The following is a 21,767-nucleotide window of genomic DNA, read 5'->3' as shown; positions in this document are numbered from 1 at the left end:
GAGCCATTTTAATGGCCATGGCTAATTTTGGGTCCATTAATTTCAGTGGCTCTGCTCTGTGTAGAACTTGGTTGGGTATAAAACACTTAACAAATGTTAGCATCTTTTGTGGACTTAATATGGTGCTCATGGATCTGATGGAGTCGATTCCACCATTTATTAATTTTTTTAGTTTAGGGTTAGACAGCATCTTAACCAACCATTTGTGACCAACTACAGGTGGAAGACATCATCCATTATTTGTTAATTTGCCCCATCTACAGGTTCCGTTTTGAGTGATGCTAATAGTTTTATGACACATAACGTGGTGCTTTATGCACTGTCTGCAAAAATGATTAGAGAGTGAGAGAGAACACTGCTAAAAGCTGTTACGGAGAAACAGAGGTCTAACTGGAAGCTGAGCTACGTTTGAGCTAGCCAGTGGTTTTTCTGACTTCTCTTTCTTCTTGTTACTGAGGTTTGTTTTATATTTTTGGCGTACGCTTTTAATATACAGTAGTTTGTAGTTCAGCAAACTGTTCTGAAATAGTCATGGCCTTTGGCTAGTACAATAAACTTATTGATGATGACGAGGAGGATGTTTCTGTCGATCTGTCCTGCATCCCTGTCCTTCATTCTCCTTGGAGCTGGTCAGGGAGATGCACATGTTAAGAATGAAGGGTGCTGTGACATTTTACCCCAGAAAGAACCTTTCATCTTATAAATGCATTGGATGTGAGTTTCCTGCTGGTGCTTGGCTTCCATTAGGCCTCGCTTTAGCCACTGCGAAAACAGAATACTGGACTAGATGGGCCTTTGGTTTGGTCCAGGAGGTCTTTTCCTTGTGTTCTTATGGGATCAGTATCGGGTTGACCCTGGGGCAAATGTGGGGCGCAGCAACCCAGTGCTCTAAATGATTACATCTAGTGTTGTTCCACTTTGTGGTTCCTGATGAGAGAAGCTCAGGCGCTTTACCGACTGGTCTGTGTCTGCTAGATTTGTTTGTTCCAGGAAGCATGACATAGCTAGTAGAGTCATTGCCTCTCTCACACCCACCAGCATCCTCTTTCTGACTGGGGTCTGCCATAGGGCACTGGAACAGCTGATAGCTTTGCCCTTTTAGAAACCCCTGTCCGTTTTCTGAGCATAGTTAATTTCTGAATGAAGCAAATCTCACCGCTGGTAAATACCCAGCTCAATTTGCTTCATGACTGAACCGTGCAAAGGTCATGTTCACTGCAAACGCTGCCTCTGAGCCCAGCAGATCTCAGGATAAACTATTTGTTTTTGGATTACTCCAGCAAGGAGCTTTGAAGTCCTGGCTCCTTAGGCATGTTTATAGAGAGTTACAAATGGAGAAGCAAAGCGTACACTGGACTGTATCTGAAATGCGTCGCTGAGGTCTACGACCCCCCCACCCCACCCCTTCAAACAAAATGCATTGAGTATGAGAGCAACCATTCATTGCTTTGATTAAAATCCTGCAACATGCTCTTTGTGCATGAGGACTGTCTGGAAATTTCAGTTTGAGGGAAGTGATTTGATTTTGATTTATTAGACTTGTTTTAGGGAAAGAACCAAAGCTCAGTGGTAGACCACCTGCTTTTCCTGCAGAAAGACCTGGGTTCTATCTCTCCAGCATCTCCAGGTAGGGCTTGGAGTATCCCATGCCTGGAACCCTGGGCAGCTGCTGCCAGTCAGGGTAGGGCAATACTGAACTAGATGCACCAGTGGTCTGACTTGGTATAAGGCAGCTTCTTGTGTAGAGAGACCCCCTTTGTCTCTGTTGCATGTAGAAGTCGATAAAGCGCCAGAAAAACTTTGAAACAATACGAAATAGCTGCGTAATAACAATTGTTAAAGAAACCACCCGTGCTAATGCCTGGATTACATAGCTGTAACAATGCCGTTAAAGCTGCCCAGAATAAAAAAAACACCACTTTCACCTGATGCCGAAATGATAGTGAAGTAGGCACTTGGTGTGCGAGGGGAGAGTATTCTGAGGGCAGGCTATTGCAGAGAAGGCCTGTTCTCTGGCCAGTGCCCCCAGTACTTAGTGGGGCACAGAGGATGTCAGAAGCCTATTGCAGTGTCCAGACTGAGAGGCCGAGTGGGGACTTGAACCCTGGTTCACCAGGTCCTAGTCACTACACACCATGCCGGCTACTGAAGATCTAATGTAAAATTCTGGTCCTTTTTGTATAGTTACCATCCACATATCCAGGTACTTGTTTTGAACACAAACACTCACTGTGGGGGTGGATCTGCTTCATTCATGGCAGTGTCAATTTCCTTGGTGCCGCAACTGAGTCTCCCAAACATCAGGCCTGTGTACAGGTTTTTGGCAGAACTGAGGGCAAGACGTTAAAAGTCTGCATGCAGCCTTGAAGGTAATTTTCTTTGGTCTCGCCACCCCTGCAGCTTATTGAAAGAAAGGGAGATACACTTTGCAAGAGAGAACCTGCAAGAACAGGTGAGCTTTTCAGCAAAAGCTCAGCTTCCCAGTGCAGCTACCAGGTCAGCAAACTTTTTCAGCAGGGGGCCAGTCCACTGTCCCTCAGACCTTGGGGGCGGGGGCGGGGCGGACTATGTTTTGAAGGAAAAAAATGAACAAATTGCTATGCTTCACAAATAGCCCAGAGATGCATTTTAAATAAAAGCACGCACGCTGATTCCCGGACTGTCCTCGGGCCAGATTTAGAAGGCGATTGGGCCAGATCCAGCCCCCAGGCCTTAGTTTGCCTACCCATGCACTGCAAACTCAAACTACAAGCCAGCTTTCAACGTTTTTAAGAAGATAGAGCTGAGCAGAAATTGACATATCTACCCTTCATGCTAGAAGAGGCTGCCCTTCTTAACCTTCCTGCCTTTTGCTACCTCCAGCATGTGGTGGAATATATTGAGCTCCATGCCCCCCCCCTCCCAACCACACCACGACCATTTCATACGTTGATAATTCTTGCTTGAAAGAAGATAGGAGCGCCGGGCAAACACATTAGGTCAGAGACTTGGCATTGGGTCTGTTCAACATCAGGACTTTTTTCCGTCTGAGATAATAGTACATGTCACAACAATTCAGAGCCAAGCTCTGGATCCTAGCTGCCTGAATGGTCCCCCCCCCTTTAAATTTATTATCCCCCTTTCAAGGACCTCCGATCCTCTCTCCCATTCCTCCCAACGCCCCTGTGGGTTAGATTAGGCTGAGGGTTTAAAAGCACAGGGGTCTTCTTCATAGTGAAGTGAGGATTTGAACCTGTGCCTCCCTGCTGGAATCCCAGTTCTCTGTCCACGGCTGTGACGCAGCATCTTCAAATGTTACTGGGCTGTGGATTTTTTAAAGTTCTGCATTGGTGGTGTAGTGCAGCAACAAGGAAGATGGAGATACAGTTTCCTTCTCTGATTGTAATCTGCTGCTTGGCACCCTGAAGTCTCCCTTGCTTTTTCCGAGTGCTGTGGGTGCAGTTCTTAACTGATGATTATCTGACACGCGAACTCTGATGGATGGAGACAGCTGGGCCATGTCACTATCACCAGGGGAGGCTGAGTCATTTATTTCCTTGTGTGTGTTCTCTCTCTCCCTCTCCCTCCCTCTCCCTCTCTCTCTCTCCCTGTGTGTGCGCGATCCTACATTTCTGGACCTTGCAAGGTGGTTGGCCTTGTGTTCTCCCTGCAAGAGGAGAGGGCGTGTTGTTGATGGTAGAAAGCTCTTGCCTACCCCCTCAGCGACAAATAGGGCTGGGCAATATATTGATATACAGTCATACCTCGGTTTAAGTATGCTTCGGTTTGAGTACTTTCAGTTTAAGTACTCCGCGGACCCGTCTGGAACGGATTAATCTACTTTCCATTACTTACTTACTTACTTACTTTCTTTCTTTCTATATATATATATATATATATATAGAATTTTTATTCAATTTTCCAAATAACAACAAAACAAAACAAAAAACAATTTTTTTATACAATACATCTTAAATTCCCCTCTCTCGCCTTGCTCTGCCGAGCTGTGACTTCCCTCCCTCCCTTCATGCGGTTTTCTTGTTAACTCCTATCTTGCAGTTCCTTATTATCTTTTTTCCAGTCAGTTCGTAGGATTTATTTCAATCCTGCAAGTGTTTTTAAACTTCTACAGTTTTTCTCCATATAGTCCACATATTTACTCCAGTCCTTTTGGAACCTTGTCTCTCCTTGGTCTCGGATCTACTTTCCATTACTTTCAATGGGAAAGTTCGCTTCAGGTTAAGTACGCTTCAGATTAAGTACAGACTTCCGGAACCAATTGTGTACTTAAACCGAGGTACCACTGTACTGTATTGTCCAAACCCAGTTTGAAGTCCATATCGTGGTATCGGTTTCAGAATTTTTGCCCTGGCAATATATCGCAAATCATGGGGTGTGGGATCACAATCTGGGAAATCTGTGAAGCCAGCCAATGCGTCTCTCTCTATTCCTGCAGCCCCTGTTAACTCTACTAGGTCAACTCTCCCCTGCCTCATGTAGCGGGCAGCTCCGGCAAAAATCACGATGCAGGAAAAACCTTGAAGCCAGCCAATGCCTTTACTTCAGGCATCGTGATAAATCGGTATATATCACAATGTTTTAAGCTGGTGATATGTCACAGTGTTGAAACCCAGATAACGCCCAGCCCTAGTAGCAAATAATCTGAGAGATGTCTCCTGAAGAATTGTCGCTTGGGAGAAGATGCTTAAGAGTTCCTTCTCCACTTTAAAAAAATAATGTCGCCCCATTCTTTTGCCACATTCATTTCAATACAAAGTAAACACAATGTTGTGTGTGTGGGGGGCACATAATGATTTATGTGTACTTTAGAGACTGAAAGCAACAACAGCAACAAATACTGATTTTATTTGTCGGATGGATTTCTGTTCCAGATGTGAGACGAATATGCAAGCATTAGCGCTGTCCTCTGTATTTTGTTTTCATTGGAATTCTTCAACATTCCTATTTTGCACCTTTGTGTTCGGATACATTGCAAAAAAAAAAAACCAATTCTCTGAAATTTTCTGAGAAATGTATCATATATGTTCCCTCCCTGACTCTGACTGAATTAGATTCATTCCCCCCTTTTTTAAAGAATGATGGCAACCAGCTGATGTAAGCTTAGGGCAACCTGGCTCCCTGCAGATGCTTTGGACTACAACTCTCATCAGTCCCAGGCAGCGCTAGGACTGATGGGAGTTGTAGTCCCAACTGGAGGGAACCATAGTTGGTGGAGGCTCGACGACTATGGTAGGGTTTGCCATATTTCAAAAGGTGAAAATCTGACACAAAAGTTGCTGTTTACAAAAGTTTACAAGGGCCGAATACCGGCTATGTCCGGGAAATTATGGCAACCCTACTCTACGGCCACCATCATTTGCAGCTTCCTGATGTCAGAGATTCCTAATCTAGGTGTGGTGAAGGAAGAGAGAGGTGGTTCTGGCTGACTGCTGAACCCTAATTAGCCTCAGTTCTGGCTTGTTTTTCTTACCCTGGCTCCTATAATGCAAAATGAAAGGGGAAGCCAGGTTCCCCCCCTCGCAGACATCTAGCTTAGTTCAGGGATGACCATCTTCAGTATTCAGGCATGGCGAGTGACCCATCCACCAGGTCTGTGGGCTGGAAGCATACTTAACTGCTCAGCCCAGCTTCTTTGTAGCTTTTCAGCCTTTTTAGCCTGTGACATCTTCTCTCCACTAGAAAATTAAAGGGGAAAAAGTGTCTCTGTTAGATCTTACGCTGTATTCCCGCTTAACCCCCCCCCCCCCCCGGCATCTGCATTAAATAAGCTTCTTTAGCAGAACTTGATCCTCTTATGAAAACAAGGAATAATGTCAATGTCTCCATATGGGATTCATTAATTTTTTTGTGTTATGTTTCGGAGGAGGTCTTTTGTTTTGTTTTTTGTGGATGTGAAAAAAAATCAGACGTTGATCCTGAACAATAGGCTGCTAACGGAGGTAAATAGACGAAGAGTGGGTTGCCGACCAACTAATTAACTATCCCCAAACTGGACGGAATTTCTTTTTTCCGCCTTCTTTCCTTGCTTTGCAAAATAATCTCCTGTAATCCTTGTTAGGCCTCCAAATCCCCTTATTGTTGTTCTGTATTGATTTCACTGGAATCTGCTTTTGGGGGATTTATCCATGGGCTTTTCCTTGTGGTTGGCTCAATAAATGTCTGGGCGCTTCAGCGTCCTGGGAATTTCAAAGGACATTTCCTCTACTGCATCTTTCCCCCTAAATTTCCAGCTGCTATTTGAGGGCACGATATTCAAAGTGGTCCATGCCTGAACTTTTGATAGCTCTAAACCCCCTAGGGGATAGGGAGAGTTTTAACATGGCGAGTGTCTGCTCCATGTTAAATTCTTTCCCCCCATGCAGAATGCCGCCTACCCCCCTCCTGAGTAGGCTAGCTTTTCACAAGAGAGATCTTGACATAGTGACCCAATCAAACATGCATCTTCCTCATCCCAGGGCATAAGAAGACAATCCAATCCCCTTCCTGAACATTCTGAATTTCCAAAAATCAAGGCTGGGAACATTTTGAAAGTGTCACGAGAGTTTAGGGTTTAAAGATAAGTTAGGAAAAGGTAGGGCTTTTGTCTCTGTCCGATGAATTTAATCATGCCAAGGAACCATGTCAAGTTCTGTTTTACTGAGTTTTTAAAATTATTATTGATTGTTTCCCCTTGTTTTATGAAGTGCATTCGTTTGAATATAAATTCTGCCACTGGTTGCAAGGGGTTTTGGAGACAAAGGATTAGATATTTCCCTGTTTGCAACTGTCTGTTGCAAACAAGCATGGATATGGGGTCCAATTAGAATGGTAATTACGGTACTGGCTTGTTCCGTGGGCAGAGAAGTTCCTTTGCTGTAATCACAGACCTGTTCCAATTACTGATGATGGAGTCCAAAGGTGCCTCAAGCCACCCTAAATAGAAAAAAAGGGACGAAACAAGTAACTCCAGTGTCTTCATCACTTCTGCTCCTTGCCATTGGCAATGAAGCAAACTATTGGCCAGGAAATGCAGTTGGATGCTAAATGCTTTCTGCACATCAATTTTAATTCCACAGTTTCCTTGTTTGGTGTATTATCTTGCTAGATTGAGAAAGGGGAGAACCGCCTTTCTCATTCAGACTTTTATCAGGATGCCCAGCAGGAACTGTAAACAAAACCACATGGATTCCAAGTGTTGTGATATCTTTAAACAAAACAGTTGGAGAAAATGTGTTCTCTAAGTAGATCAGTGTTGGCTAAAACTTTTTTTTTTTTGGCTGGTTGATGATCCATCTTAATTTTGGGCATATCCACACTTAATCTGGTTTAACAGCTGACTCCTTCCTAGGGAACCCTGGGAACTGTAATTCTTTGGAAGAGGAAGCTCTAATGGAGAATTCCCCAGGATTTTGTGGGGCAGGGGCCATAAAGTGTATAAAGCCAATTTAAGTTGGTAGTGTAGCCACATTCTTTCAAAGCATTTGCAAACAACAACACTTTCCCACTCCCATCACTGCTACTTCTTCATGAAGTTTCTGCACTTGATCTCCTTCTGCTTTCTACATCACCTTATGGCTTCTAGTCCTCATTGATCAAAGCTATTCAGCTTTCCTGCCCCCTCATTTTGCAGAAATATAATTATTATTAATTTATTAAGGCATGCCTCAGTTTTCTATCGGAATAGTGATTGGGGAACATCCCCAATGGTGGAAGAAAACAAAAACAAAACAGACCAGTCCTAGTGGTGCAGCAATAAAAACCGTTAGCGCATTTGCAAAGCTAAGCAGGTTCCGGTATGGTTTCAAAATGGATAGGAAACCCCATATTGAGATTCGTGGACTGCATGACTCTTGGGGTCCCTTCCAACTCTACGATTCTGTGATTCTAATCACAACAATGTTAGCCAGTGCTTTTCTAGTCAGCAGTGAAAGAAGCCAGTGTTGGGGGTTTGGCAGAGCTCTCTGGAGAGAAGTAGCACATGAACCTGGCACCACTACCAAAAGGACCCTGCTTCTTATAAGCCAGCCGCTTTTGGTTTTCATTTGTTAATGGAAGAGTATGTTGGTGGGGGCACACGAGAAAGAAGCCTGTTTTTCATTGTGGTCGTGGTTATGGTGTACTGATAATTCAGGTTGGTTCATGCATCATACCAAGCCATAGCGCTGGCCTGTGGGAAGGAGTCCTCTAATCAGGCACTCCACCCTTCTCCTCTCTCATGCTCTGCTTAATTAGTGTTCTTCCAGCTTTGTGGCAAACCATAGTTTGCTGCCACGGCCAAGCTGTAAAACTATGGCTTGCAGAAACAAATTGGCAGGGATTTGTTGTGAAGAGCCAGGGAGTGCAGCGAACTTTGATCAGTACACCAAGATTGTTACTTTATGAGATAAATAAGGTGTGAGAAGGTTGATGCTTCTCAGTTGTTCCTGATTTTACTAGCTGCTGTCCGGAATCAGCAGCATCTGTCCTTGCCTCCCATAAAACTATGTAGTTCAGAAGCGCAGCCTTTCCCACCCTGCTCTGAAGCACTTGTACCACTAGGTGGCATTCAGGCTTGATCTACATTCAAGTCTTTATTGTCACGTAGGGTCTTCCTCTGAGCTCTGTTTAACAGAGGGTGAAAAAAGAGGCTGAGCTCTTAGGAACAGAGGAAGCTCCCTTCGTATATTGAGTCCAGACCGTTGGTGAATATAGCTCAGTGTTGTCCATAGTGATGCTCCAGAGGTTTTAGGCAGCTGTCTTGTTTGAGATTAAGCTGGGATTTTTGCATGTAAAGCATGTCCTCTGCCTAACCTAGATTTTCTAGTTACAGGTAGGTAGCCGTGTTGGTCTGAGTCGAAGCAAAATAAAAAAATTCCTTCAGTAGCACCTTAAAGACCAACTAAGTTTATATTTTGGTATGAGCTTTCGTGTGCATGCACACTTCTTCAGATCTGAAGAAGTGTGCATGCACACGAAAGCTCATACCAAAATATAAACTTAGTTGGTCTTTAAGGTGCTACTGAAGGAATTTTTTTATTTTGCTAGATTTTCTAGATCTTGTCTAAGATCAATGCAAGACCCATTATGTTCCAGAAAGTAATAGCATTTATGCTAAACCCCATGTTTATTGACCATCCTGGTTTGCTTGCACAAAGCTTGCAGAGAGGTTAGACTATAGATTTACTGAACATTTGTCTTGGTATGTTTACGGGCAGTTTTAAGGCAATTAGCATTCATCCTGCTTTCATTATGATTTGCTTGTAGGCTGGTTAGACATCTTCCTGTTAATCATTCATTTCTCCTACACTTTTCAGTGCATTTCCCTATCACAAAAAAGTTGAGTTCCTGTTTTTTTTTAAAAAGTGATTTCTTCTGCCAGAGCATTTTAATCCACTTTAGTTGTGCAAAACCAAGCACTTTGCAAGGCAGGCCAATCCTCTGATCCCCACGTTGAACATTATGATGATTATTATTATTTCAATTTATATGTGTGCAACATAGAAAACATATTACAGAACTTCCGTGATAAAAACATAGTAAAAAGTATATTGACAGACAGCCTAATAATAAACTAATTACCATAATAACGCACACATCCCGCTTTTACAAGCCGTTTAATGGCCATAGGCTTGGGTAGAGGAGTGTTTTCGCCTGGTGCCAAAAGATATGAAATGACGGCACCAGGCAAGCCTCTTCGGGGAGAGCATTCTACAACTGGGGAGCCACCACCAAAAAGGCCCTGTTCTCTTGTTGCCACTTTCTAAACCTCTCTGGGAGGGAGACATAGAGAAGGGCATCAGATGACAAGTGCAGGGTCTGGAGCAGTTTGTATGGGGGAAGGCAGCCCTTAAGGTATTGAGGTCCTGAGCCATGTAAAGCTTTAAAGGTCAACACCAGCATTTTGAATACTAATCAGCCAGTGCAATTGTGTTAGCAGTTTGAGTAAGACTTGCCTAAGGCCACCTGTTATTTGTGTTTATTAAAGGTAAAGGGACCCCTGACCATTAGGTCCAGTCATGACCGACTCTGGGGTTGCGGCGCTCATCTCGTGTTATTGGCTTTCAGGTCATGTGGCCGGCATGACTAAGCTGCTTCTGGCGAACCAGAGCAGCGCACGGAAACGCCATGTACCTTCCCGCTGTAGCGGTACCTATTTATCTACTTGCACTTTGACGTGCTTTTGAACTGCTAGGTGGGCAGGAGCTGGGACCAAGCAACGGGAGCTCACCCTGTCGCAGGGATTTGAACAGCCAACCTTCTGATCGGCAAGCCCTAGGCACTGTGGTTTAACCCACAGTGCCACCCGTGTCCCTTTTTTGTGTTTATTAGTTGCATGTTAATCTAGGCACCGTCGGCATTAAACATTTAAAGCACTTAAAAATGTCATGCCCCCCCGCCCGCCCCCAAATTCTGGGAGCTGTAGTTTGCTAAGGATGTTGAGAGTTGTTAGGAGACCCTGTTTCCCCCAGAGAGCTGCAATTCCCAGAGTCCCTTGGGAAGAGAAATTGGCTGTTAAACCACCCTGGGAATTGTAGCTCTGTGAGGCGAATAGCGGTCTCTTAACAACACGCTTAACAAACTACAGTTCCCAGGATTCTTTGCAGGAAGCTATGATTGTTTAAGGTAGAGTAATGCCTTTTTAAATGTAAAGTGCAGGCAGAGTCTTATCTCATTATCTAGTAAGTTTGTGGATGCCATCTCGAGGTGGGGACCTTGTGTTTTAGAATGCGAGCTCTTGGCAGTCCCTGCCACATCAGCTGCCAGTGTGCTTGTTCTTTCATAATGTTGTGAAGAATGCAAAAAATAAAAGAGCAAAGTATAATCCTTCACTTATATGGCTCTTGCCCATGAGAGCGTGTGACCACAAATCAGCTTGTGTTCCATCAGTCATTTTTGATACCACAGACTAAGCTCCTTTCTTTTCCAGAAAGCTGTCGCCTCATCATGTATCTGCTTTGCTTTTCCAGTTTAAAATCGTAATTTCCAGCATGCTTGCACACTTTAAATATGACCCTAAATAGCAATTGGTACGGCTGAGCTGAAATTTCTCAAAAGAGTTTTCAATTCTGTGTCCAGGGCAGCTGTTTACCAGCTCCATCTGGTACGCAGGCTGAGACCCTATCTGCCCACAGACTGTCTCGCCAGAGTGGTGCATGCTCTAGTTATCTCTCACTTGGACTACTGCAATGCACTCTATGTGGGGCTACCTTTGAAGGTGGCCCGGAAACTACAACTAATCCAGATTATGGCAGCTAGACTGGTGACTGGGAGTGGCCGCCAAGACCACATAACACTGGTCTTGAAAGACCTACATTGGCTCCCAGTACATTTCTGAGCACAAGTCAAAGTGTTGGTGCTGACCTTTAAAGCCCTAAATGGCCTTGACCCAGTATGCCTGAAGGTGCGTCTCCACCCCCATCGTTCTGCCCGGACACAGAGGTCCAGTGCCGAGGGCCTTCTGGCGGTTCCCTCATTGCGAGAAGCCAAGTTGCAGGGAACCAGGCAGAGGGCCTTCTTGGTAGTGGCACCTGCCCTGTCGAACGCCCTCCCACCACATGTCAAAGAGAAAAACAACTACCAGACTTTTAGAAGACATCTGAAGGCAGCCCTATTTAGGGAAGCTTTTAATGTTCAATAGACTAATGTATTTTAATATTTTGTTGGAAGCCGCCCAGAGTGGCTGGGGAAATGCAGCCAGATGGGCAGGGTATAAATAATAAATTATTATTATTATTATTATTAAGATTTTTCAGTGTCGATTAATAGGAGGAGTTGTGTTCAGTGGAAGATGATTTTCTAAGAAAAATAGTTGAAGAAATGCACCTTTTTCTGAGTGGTGTTTGGGGATTTTTTTCAAGGCTTACCAGCAGTTCCTGGTGGAGAATATCAAGAATGGCAGAACAGTTTTCTCAAAAGGCAGCTTGACTGTTACTTAACTTTTTACTGCTATGGGCAGCAAGGAAGTCATGGGGGGCGGCGGCGGCGACACTCTGTTCTTGCAATGCAACAGTGAGGCCCAGTCTGTGTACCTGGTGAGCTGTATGTGTGTCCTAGGATGTGTTTGGAACCCTCTGCAAAAGCACCGAGATGGACATATTCTTCCACGAACAGATAAATGAAAACAAGTTCTCTCTGCAGAGGAAATAAATTTGAAAACTGAGGTCTTCAAAGATCCTTTCCTCCACAATTTGCTGTGAATGGCTGAGAGGAGGCGTGTGTCCCTTTGAGTAAAGGGATTTTCCCCTGATTTGCAGTGAACTTTCGCAGAAGGCGGGAGCAATGAGGTGCTTTGCGATAAGGCAAAGAATTTGAACCCACCATGAACAGCCCTTACCTCAATTCTCCTCACCCTTCTGCAGCCTGCTACTTTCCCACGGCAGAATGGGGATTTGATTCTGGGCCTCTCAAGTCCTTGTGTGACGCTCCTAACCACCCACAGTGTAGTGTAGTGGTTAAGAGCGGTAGACTTGTAATCTGGGGAACCGGGTTCATGTCTCTGCTCCTCCACATGTAGCTGCTGGGTGACCTTGGGCTAGTCACACTTCTCTGAAGTCTCTCAGCCTCACTCACCTCACAGAGTATTTGTTGTGGGGGAGGAAGGGAAAATGAGATTGTTAGCCGCTTTGAGACTCCTTTGGGTAGTGATAAAGCGGGATATCAAATCCAAACTCTTCTTCTTCTATTCATTGTGCATCGAAGTCACCAGCGACCTTCACCTTCTTCTTCTTCTTCTTCTTCTTCTTCTTCTTCTTCTTCTTCTTCTTCTTCTTCTTCTTCTTCTTCTTCTTCTTCTTCTTCTTCTTCTTCGGGTTGTGTCTATTTCTTTTTGTGGAAATCTGGTGTGATTCTGGGTATTCAGTCTGATTCAGGCTAAGAGGAGCAGCTGCCATATTCTTTCCCTAATCTGTAGAGCTACACGGTTTAGGACGTTAATGCTCTGCAGTATTTCTGTAGATTGCATCATTTTCAGGCTTTCATAACAATGTGACAAGCCTAATGTAAAACAGATATCAAAGAGGTTCTCTGTTTTCGGCGTGGCTGTGATTTCCTCCTTATTAAAAGGTCAGCAAGTGGAAGGGGATGATACGGGGAGGAGGATTTGCTGGATGAAGTACCACACAATTCAGTTTGTGTGTGTGTGGGGGGGGGTGTCTTTTTGAAAACTGCAGCCCTAGACTTTGGTTTGGAATTGAAATGACTGGTTGGCTTCCATTAAAAAAAAAAAGCTCTGCAAAGCACACAACTCTGCAGCTCTTCCAGATGTTTTTAATAATGCAGCTTGGAACTGTCGCATCAGCAGTCTAGAGAGCTTAGCTGCTGGGTTTTCTCGTCCTTGCTCTGTTTTGAGCACTTCTCGTTCACAGGTTTCTTTAAAAGAGGGGCCACCAAGCTTCTTTGGCCCGTGGGGACACTTGGGTTGTTTAGTGAGTGCTGTGGGTGCCATTTGCCCTGGTTACTTCTCCCCACCCCCTTCCCCAGATCTATCCTTCTCCCCAACATCAGAGACAAAGATAAAGAGTGCACATGTGGGGATCTGCGTAAGAGTGGAATCCAGTAGAATTTATCTGAGCCTTGAAACAGCACATAGAGTTGAAAGAGGAAGTGAGAGAGAGCATCCTTCTTCCAACTTCCTCCTTCAGCTCTATGCAGTTTTCAAGGAAGAAAAAGGTAAGCCAGCCTGTTAGTGAACCCAGCTTTACAGTGGTTGCATGGCGGGAATGTAGCCTGTTGTACAAAGGTAAAAGTCCTATGGGATGCAGGTGGCGCTGTGGTCTAAACAACTGAGCCTCTTGGGTTTGCCGATCAGAAGGTTGGCAGTTCGAATCTCCCCAATGGGGTGAGCTCCCATTTCTCTTTCCCAGCTTCTGGCAACCTAGCAATTCGAAAGCACGCTAGTGCAAGTAGATAAATAGGTACCGCTGCGACGGGAAGGTAAACGGCATTTCCGTGCGCTCTAGTTTCTGTCACGGTGTTCTGTTGCGCCAGAAGCGGTTTAGTTATGCTAGCCACATGACCCAGAAAGCTGTCTGTGGACAAACACCGGCTCTCTTTACCAAGAGTCACATCCATTCTTCTGCCCAGTTTTGCCTCTGGCCACACCACACCCACTGTGAGATTGGGGCCCCCAGGCTAAAAAAGACTCCCTACCTCTGATAAAAAGTTTTATGGATATTTGCAGCTTTGTTCCAGAAGAAAATTGGCAGACAGCATAGTTTTTTTTTGTAAAATGTTGCTGTGTGCAGGCAGCAACCATAACCATTTTATGCATGTCTGATTGACGCATGCACATGCTCACGCTCATTGCTGCCTACCCAGAAGTGGCACCCAAACAGGGTTGGTCTTATGCGCACTCTGCTGATGCATGCATGCATTGGGGGGGCAGTTGTCAGGAAAGGAACCCCCGTGCAAAATGGTCTTCTACCCCTGTCCTTGGAGATAGTTTGGAAATTTGTTAACTGTGTGTATTCTCCTTCTTGGTGTGTGTATGCTGGATCTTAATTATTTAATGAATTCGTGCTGTCTGGCACAAAAAGGGTGCTTGAGTTAGTGAGAAAACTATACTACTGTACAAAGGAAAACATGTATTTTTCCAGCCACCTTTGGTGCACAGCCCCTGGAAGATTGCCCCCAAGGGAATGTGGCCCTTGGGCTGAATGAGGTTACCTGTATGAGTTTAAATTGGAGAAACAGAAATGCATACATATGGGAAGGGTTGCAGCTCAGTGGCAGAGCATCATCTTTGCACATAGAAGGTCTCAGGTTCAATCCCCAGCATTTTCCAGATGGAGACTCCTGCCTGATACCCTGGAGAGCTGCTGCCCGTCATTGTAGACAGTACTGAGCAAGTCTGGCTCAGTAGAAGGCAGTTTCCTATGACCCAACAGTTTAAACCCCTTTGCTTGCGTTTGAAATTCGAGAACTGCCGTCTGTGGGCGATGGAGCAGCAGAGATTCTATCCAAATGTGAGAAGAGAGCAGTGGGTTTCCTCACAACTGTGAGTGCAAGCAGTTTGGCCATTTCCTTACCACAGCCGTTTACAGCATAAAGAAGCTTGAGGTGGCCCAAACCCCAGACCAAGAAGGAGAGGGGGCTGCCGAGAAATGGAAGCAGATATAAAATTAAACCAAGGAAGCTGTGATTTGAATAAGGGAGGTGTGGTCATGGGGAGCAGGAAGATTGATCTATGTACAACAGTCATGCAATTTGTGTATTTGTGGGTGCTACAAGAATCTGTTTGAGATGGAATTCAGTAGCCAGGTTTGAAACTCTGGATTCCTTGGATTTTGGTCTGTTGTGGACCTTGCATCACAATGCAAGAGACCTTTTACACGTGACCAACTCAGTTTATCACATCAAGCAAGGGTTGTCTGATATTGTCTGCCGTGCATGCGTTACTGCGGAAATCCATTGCAACCGACCTATGGTTCAATTCAGTAGGGCTTTATTGTCCATATCTTGGTAAGCTTGAGGCATGTAGAATGAGGTCTCGACCATGGTGAAACGTTCTGTGGACTTATAGGCAGAAGGCTTTTTCAAATGGATTTAGGAAGCTGCTTTCTACCAAGTACGCCTGGATCCCCCCCCCCTTTTAGGGTTGAGGAAGATTCCCCGTGATTCCCCGCAAAAAGCACATGCTGCCTTTGACATTGGAGCAAGAACATGTGTTTGGATCCCAAGGTTGGCCTAGGGCCTGCCACTCAAAACAGCACAACCATTATTGCTTTGTATGGAGAGCGCAAAAAACTGGAAGCAGTTGGATGAAATTCTCAGATTGCCTTCCCCATGTCTTCCAAGTTAAGGGGTCAGGGTAATGAGAGTCTGCCATACCTTGGGCAAATCCTGAGTACCCTGAGCTGTAGCATGTTACCGGTTTTGCTGCTTGCCATTTTTCAATGCTGCTAATTTCCAAGTCTCTAGCTTAGAAGGTCTTCTTGCAGCAGAGCTCATAAAAGTTCATTTTATGTGTCCAAGAAGGAAGTGGAGCTGAGTCATCCCTGCCTACAAGTAAACTTTGCCTGTGGTGAAGAAGAAGAAGAAGAAGAAGAAGAAGAAGAAGAAGAAGAAGAAGCCTTGATTAGTTTGGTGACTATCGATCCCCTTCGTAATTTCTCTCTCTCTCTCTGGCTTTGTGCAGAGCCAGAGAAACCCCTCGATTGCACAAAGCCAATGCCATGAGTTTGTGCTCAGCAGCTCTGATAAAGAAGACTCCTTCTTGAAGCATGTGACTTCTCTGACATCATGTGAACTGTACAGGCCATGCTAACAGATGTTTTTTAGCTATCTTTTGGTGGGGTACGTGCCTTTTTCCCTGAAGAAGAATGCTCAGACTTGAAAAGGCTTTGAGCTCAAATTGTTTTGAGTGCACCTTTTGCAGCCGTCTCTTTGTTCCTGGGCTGATGCCTTCCATTTCTCATTTTCCTTAGCCTGTAGGGTGAGAGAGGGCTAGACAACAAAACCCACACCTTCAGCCTGACCTTTGACTCCTTCCTGACTAAAACTGTGCCCCTCTGTGGCTATTCTATAGCAGGAGAGGTGAGGCAGTGGGTACATTCACACCATGCATTTAAAGCACCATGATACCACTTTAAACAGCCCCCCAGGAATCCTGGGAGCTGTAGTTTGTTACAAGTGCTGAGAGTCTCCATAAGACCCCTTGTCCCCTCAGTTTTACAATCCCCAGAGTTCCCTGGCAAGAGTATTTGACTGTCAAATCACTGAGAATTGCAGCTGCATGAGGGGAATAGAGGTCTCCTAAGGGGCTTGTTAGGGGTCTCAGTACCCCTAACAAACTACAGCCGGGGGGGAGCTTCAAATGGATGGTGTGAATGTGGCCACTGAGGCCCCTTCCATTGGCTCTGCTCCTCCTTCAGCCATTCCAACTGGCTACAGCAGAGAGGGAAGAGAGCCGGGCCTCTTCATAGTCTTGGCTGGAGCTAACCACCATTTTGCTCCTCCTGGCTCAGAAGCGTCTCCTTCAGCAGCCGTTCAACCTGCTCATTATAATGACTTGGTAACCTTGTTGTAAAAGTGAGAGCACGGAGGTGCTTATTTTCCTCTGCCCTCCCCATTCACTTTTCCTTTTGTATCACAGCTGTTGGATGGCATGCCATTATTTCAAGTTGAAAGCAGTCTTGAGGGCATTGGCACAGCAAGTAAACAACTAAGGAAATACAGGGCTCAATAATGTCATGGCCTCGATGCTCACGCACATAGCTGATGGGCCCAGCTAACAGCTAGCTACTATTAAAGGTGCTAGGAGTTGTTTCAGGTTTCCAGGAAAGACTGATGAGGACATTAGTGGGCCCTTTCTGCTAATTCTGGTGCTCTTCTTGCCATAAATCTTTGTTACGACTGTGGTGTCCTCAGCATTTGATTCTGTGGCCTGTGAAAATGTGCCTGATAACTCCAGCACTCTGCATCTAATGCTGTGGCTTGCCTGAACTGTGTACCCCTTCATAGGTGGGCTGGGACAGGGTGAGGGGGGGAGGATGCTGATCGCTGAAATCAGTATAGTGGAAAATAGGCATGAATGAACCTTTTTGCAATCTCCTTTGGTGATGGCAGCGGCTGGAGGGGAAACCATTAATCAGTTTCCCCACACGTCATGCCTCCTTTTCGAAATCTTGAACATGGTTTCCTCCTCATCTTTAATGGGAAAATACACCCCCCTCCCTGTTTAATCAGATCAGGCAAACATCTGCCTAATCATGTATGATCTGCTTTTGGAGTTCATCTCACGTAGCCCATGCTTCCTATTTTACAATGAGAACTCTAGAAGAGCCCTGTGAGATCAGACCAAAGGCCTGTGTTGTCCAGCAACCTTTCCTGCAGTGGCGAAGCAGATGTGCTGCAAATGCCCCTCCAGGCAAAGAGACCTCTCCAGTTTCGGCCGCTAGCATGCTGCCTCTGAACCTGGTGCATTAGAGAGCATTATGCTCCATGAATCCTTTATCCTTGACTTCCCCAACTTGGCACCCCAGCCCAGTAAGATATTATTGGACTCCAACTCCCCTCATCCCCAGCCAGCATAGTCAGGAATGATAGAAGTTGTGGTCCAGCAACATCTGGAAGGCCCAGAAGGTTTATTCACCCCTCCTTTAAACAAAGAAGAAACCAGCTGTGGAGGACACCTATCGTCAAGCATTTGTGACATTCCCAACACACCTGGCTCCCTATCACCAGAGCAGTTTTGCAGCTATATTCAACATGTTTGCCAGTAAATAACAACAACAACAGGAACAAGAACAGGATTACAGATATATTTAGTTATTTTAAAGGCTCACAGGCAGTTTAAACCATGTTAGAAAGAGACTTACAGCTGTACCAGCTTTCAGCTTTTGATACCTGTATGTGTGGTGCCAACTGCATGGGAAGTTGGCTTATACTGAGTCAGATGATTGGTCTATCTAACTCTGTATAGTCTGACTGGCAGCGGCTCTGCAAAGTTTCTGGCAGGGATCTTTCCCCAGCCCTAGCCAGAGATGCTGATTATTGAACCCAGGACCATCTGCATGTAAGGCAGATGCTCTGCCGCTGAGCTACGGTCCTACTGTGAACATTTTCTGTGTTCACTCTCATAAGAGCATACTGTTGTTTCTCTGCCCAACATGTTACTGCTTTATTGATCAGGGAAGGACAGAACTATTTCTGTGCCATGTCACTTTTTGCATAGGCTTACCTGTACTTCCGTTCCATTGTTTTGTTTAAACAACAACAACAACAACCAACCAACCTCATTGAAACTGATACTTACATATATATGGAGTTTGAAAAAGTGTACATAGTTTGATCCATTAGCTGAGCACTAGATTCAGAGTCAAAAAGCATTCAGAGATATCCATTATCTCTGCTTTAAATGGTGATCTGCGTGTTATTCTGAAAGGTGTGGATTTGGGACACGCTGCATGCAAGTGTTTGCAAAGACTGAATTCCTCAAGCGTTACTTATTGCCGAGTACCCTTTTTTCACTGGAGAAGAAGCAGGCGTTGGGTGTTTAGTGTGTCAAACTGGCATAACTGCTTTCCTGTAATGAAATTGGTGGAAAGGTTGCCATCTTTCCCCCCTGTTTCATCGTCCAATTCTCCACCCCTCAACTTTCCCTGCACAGAGTCTTTTTGACTCTGAAGCAAATAACTCAAGTAAAGTAAACAGAAATACCAAAAAAGAGCCTGTCCCCTGAGAGACCAGGGGCCGGGGCGGAGACTGAAGGGGGCTCCCATTAATTTTGAAATCAGGAACTGTGGGGCAGTGTGTGTTTCGTTCTTTATGCTTGGCTGATGTGAATAAGCTATTGGGAGCAAAAGGGGCACTGCTTGTAGGCGAGGGCCAGGACAAGAGAGAGAAGCGGGTGGGACTGATCCTCTAAGAGCCCTGGAAACAAAATTGGGGGTTTAGCCTAGGTTTTTATTCTTGCCACAAGAGTGGCTACTTCTCAAGGTGGAAGAGGCGAACCAAAAGAAGGAACCTCTTCCTCTCCTCTCCTCTCTCCCAGCCAAAAAGATGAATCACATTCCCAAAATTACAATTAAGTTTTCAGCTCTCGCAGAACACCAGGGCAGTGAGCAAATGGTGACGTCTCAACTCTGGTCAGGAGGGAGTGGTTTTTATTTCCTTTCCACCACCTCCAACTGTCTGCTGTCATTAGACTTTTTGACTTACTTTAGAGCAACCCTGGGTGAAAACCGACTATACTCACAGAGAAGATCAGAAGGAAAAGTGTGGCACATCTCTGACGGTCACTTTCTTTCTCTGTAGCAAAATTACGTTTGCGTTTTTTACTGCTCTCCATTTGAATTAGGCACATTGGGATTTAGTCTAGCCTGAATCTTATTTTATTTTTGCACGGGGAGACGACAACGTGCCTTTATTTTTATTTTTGTCTGTTTATAGAAAGTTCCTGTTTCAAACATCTGGATTTTGTTGGTTGTTGGGTCCTTGCACCCATCCCCCTCTTCTTTTTTCTTTACTTCTTCCCTGGATCTTGAAGTGTTTTCAAACTGGATTGGGAAACTTTTCAGTGGCAAAAAGTTTCAAGGACGTTTTGGCGTTCCCCCCTCCCAAGCAGCAAATCTCCTTCTGCATAGCCAACCATATCCATCCTGCATACTGCTTGCATCTTTTATACAAGTAGCTCTATGTTTCAATGAGTCTTTTTTTTTAAATAAAAAAAATCAACCAGTCACAGTGGTGAAGTTTCTCTCCCCCCTTTCTTCCTGTTGAGAGAACTGGCCAGACTCAATGTGATTCAGAGAGAGAGAGAGAGAGATCTTGCCGAGACTCGAGGACCCTTAGCAAAAACACATCTGGGAGAGAGGTTTTTGGATTTTTTGAGTTCTCGCTTGCTTGCGAATCTACCCTGGAGTTGATGATTAGCTCTGCTCTTCATAACCCCAATCCTCAGACAAAATGTACGAACGTCATAAGAGACGATATAGCCTATGTGACATTTCGAAGGTGGACAGGACTGTGGATGTTGTGCTCTTAAAGGTAGGGTGCGGTTGCTTCTTTTCAAGGTTTTCATGGTCTGCATCTCCGTTAGCTCCTGTTGCAGGAAGAAGCCAGATGTTTCTTGCTTTCTCTCCCGCTGTTGTTCTTCCCAGCTGTTTGTCATGATGGGACTTGGTAGGACATGGAAATCCGATCATTTCCAATTGCATATTTTAAAACTGCAAAGGAGCTGAGAATTTTGTGGTGTGATCCCATGCACGTTGACTCAGGAGTGAGGTGTGCAATGTTCACAGGCAAAATTGCATAGGATTTTCAGAAAAGGGGGGGGAGACCCCACAGAACCTTAACTTAAACATCTTTCTCGGTTGTTCGCTAGGTGAATTCAGAGGTAATAAGTACAACTGCGCTTACAACAATGGAAATAAAATAGAAAGACGGGTAATGTTCTCTTTAATATTCTATTTGCGGATAAATACTTGTCCCTTTGGTGGCTTTTGGTATAGTTATCTGACTTGGTTGCATTTGCTGTACTCTGTACAGTAGTCATTCTGCTGGTCACTGTTTTTGTTGGTATATTTCGCCTTTCTCCAAGCTATTCAGAGTGGCGCTCTCTATTGTCACAACAACCTTATGGGGTAGGCTAAGCTGAGTGAGAGGGACGGTCTCAGGGTCATCCAGTAAAAAGTTCTTTGCTAAGTGATGGATATGAATGGGTTTCCCCCCAGTCAGATTCCAAATGATGTGATCTGTCCATCACACCAGTATTAGCTCCCTGGATTATGCTCAGCTAAACAGATACCAGTGAGCTTCATGGTAGAGAGAGAATTTGAACTCTGTGCATCCTAATGCAACAGGGTTGGGGCGGGCAATTTCTGCTTTCCCCAAGCGTCACCTAGTCCAACCCTCCTGAGAATACCCCTCCTGTACTTAGTGCAGGAACTACTTACTTATGGCATGTAAATTGGTGGTGGTAGTAGTAGTAGTAATACAAGATTTTTCTGGGTTTTTTTTTTTTTAAACCTGGCAATTCCTTACTCCTCTCCCCCTTCCATATTTTGCTCTTCTACAGCCAGTGGATGGGAACTCACTAATCCCTCCCTTACAGACCCACATTTTCCCATCAAGTGCATAACTGTATGAGCCCATTTCCTTTCAGTTCTGAACCCATCGCTGTCCAGTATATACAGTCTAACCAAGTGTGCCTGAATACATCTTTCAAGAGTTGTGTACCCCCAGAAATTAAAATTTCTGTACCAAGCAGGCAAGTTGCCACACTCCAGGAGACTGATTTTGAAAATGCAAGTGATTTGAGTCCCCATTTGTTTTGTGTGGATGACTTTGACATCTGCCTAAAAAAGGCA

General features: G+C 44.9%; 1 protein-coding gene across 13 annotated transcripts in view; it reads left to right on the top strand.

The window, feature by feature from the left end:
- Positions 1-21,767, top strand: part of AKAP13 (A-kinase anchoring protein 13) — a 231,743-nt gene that overhangs the window by 127,010 nt on the left and 82,966 nt on the right. Inside the window, exon 1 of one of the 13 annotated variants that reach the window (XM_035130710.2) lies at positions 12,746-20,445. The exons of the other annotated variants lie outside the window; for them this stretch is intronic. Coding sequence (XP_034986601.2) covers positions 20,365-20,445 — 81 coding nt within the window. The 5' untranslated portion in view covers positions 12,746-20,364. Of the gene's footprint in view, positions 1-12,745; positions 20,446-21,767 lie in introns of those variants that run through there. 13 annotated transcript variants of the gene reach the window in all.

Source organism: Zootoca vivipara, chromosome 14, assembly GCF_963506605.1.
Source record: "Zootoca vivipara chromosome 14, rZooViv1.1, whole genome shotgun sequence".
In the NCBI taxonomy this organism is placed as follows: Eukaryota; Metazoa; Chordata; class Lepidosauria; order Squamata; family Lacertidae; genus Zootoca; species Zootoca vivipara.
The sequence above is the reverse complement of the archived record's forward strand: the minus strand, read 5'-3'. Positions and strand labels throughout refer to the sequence as shown.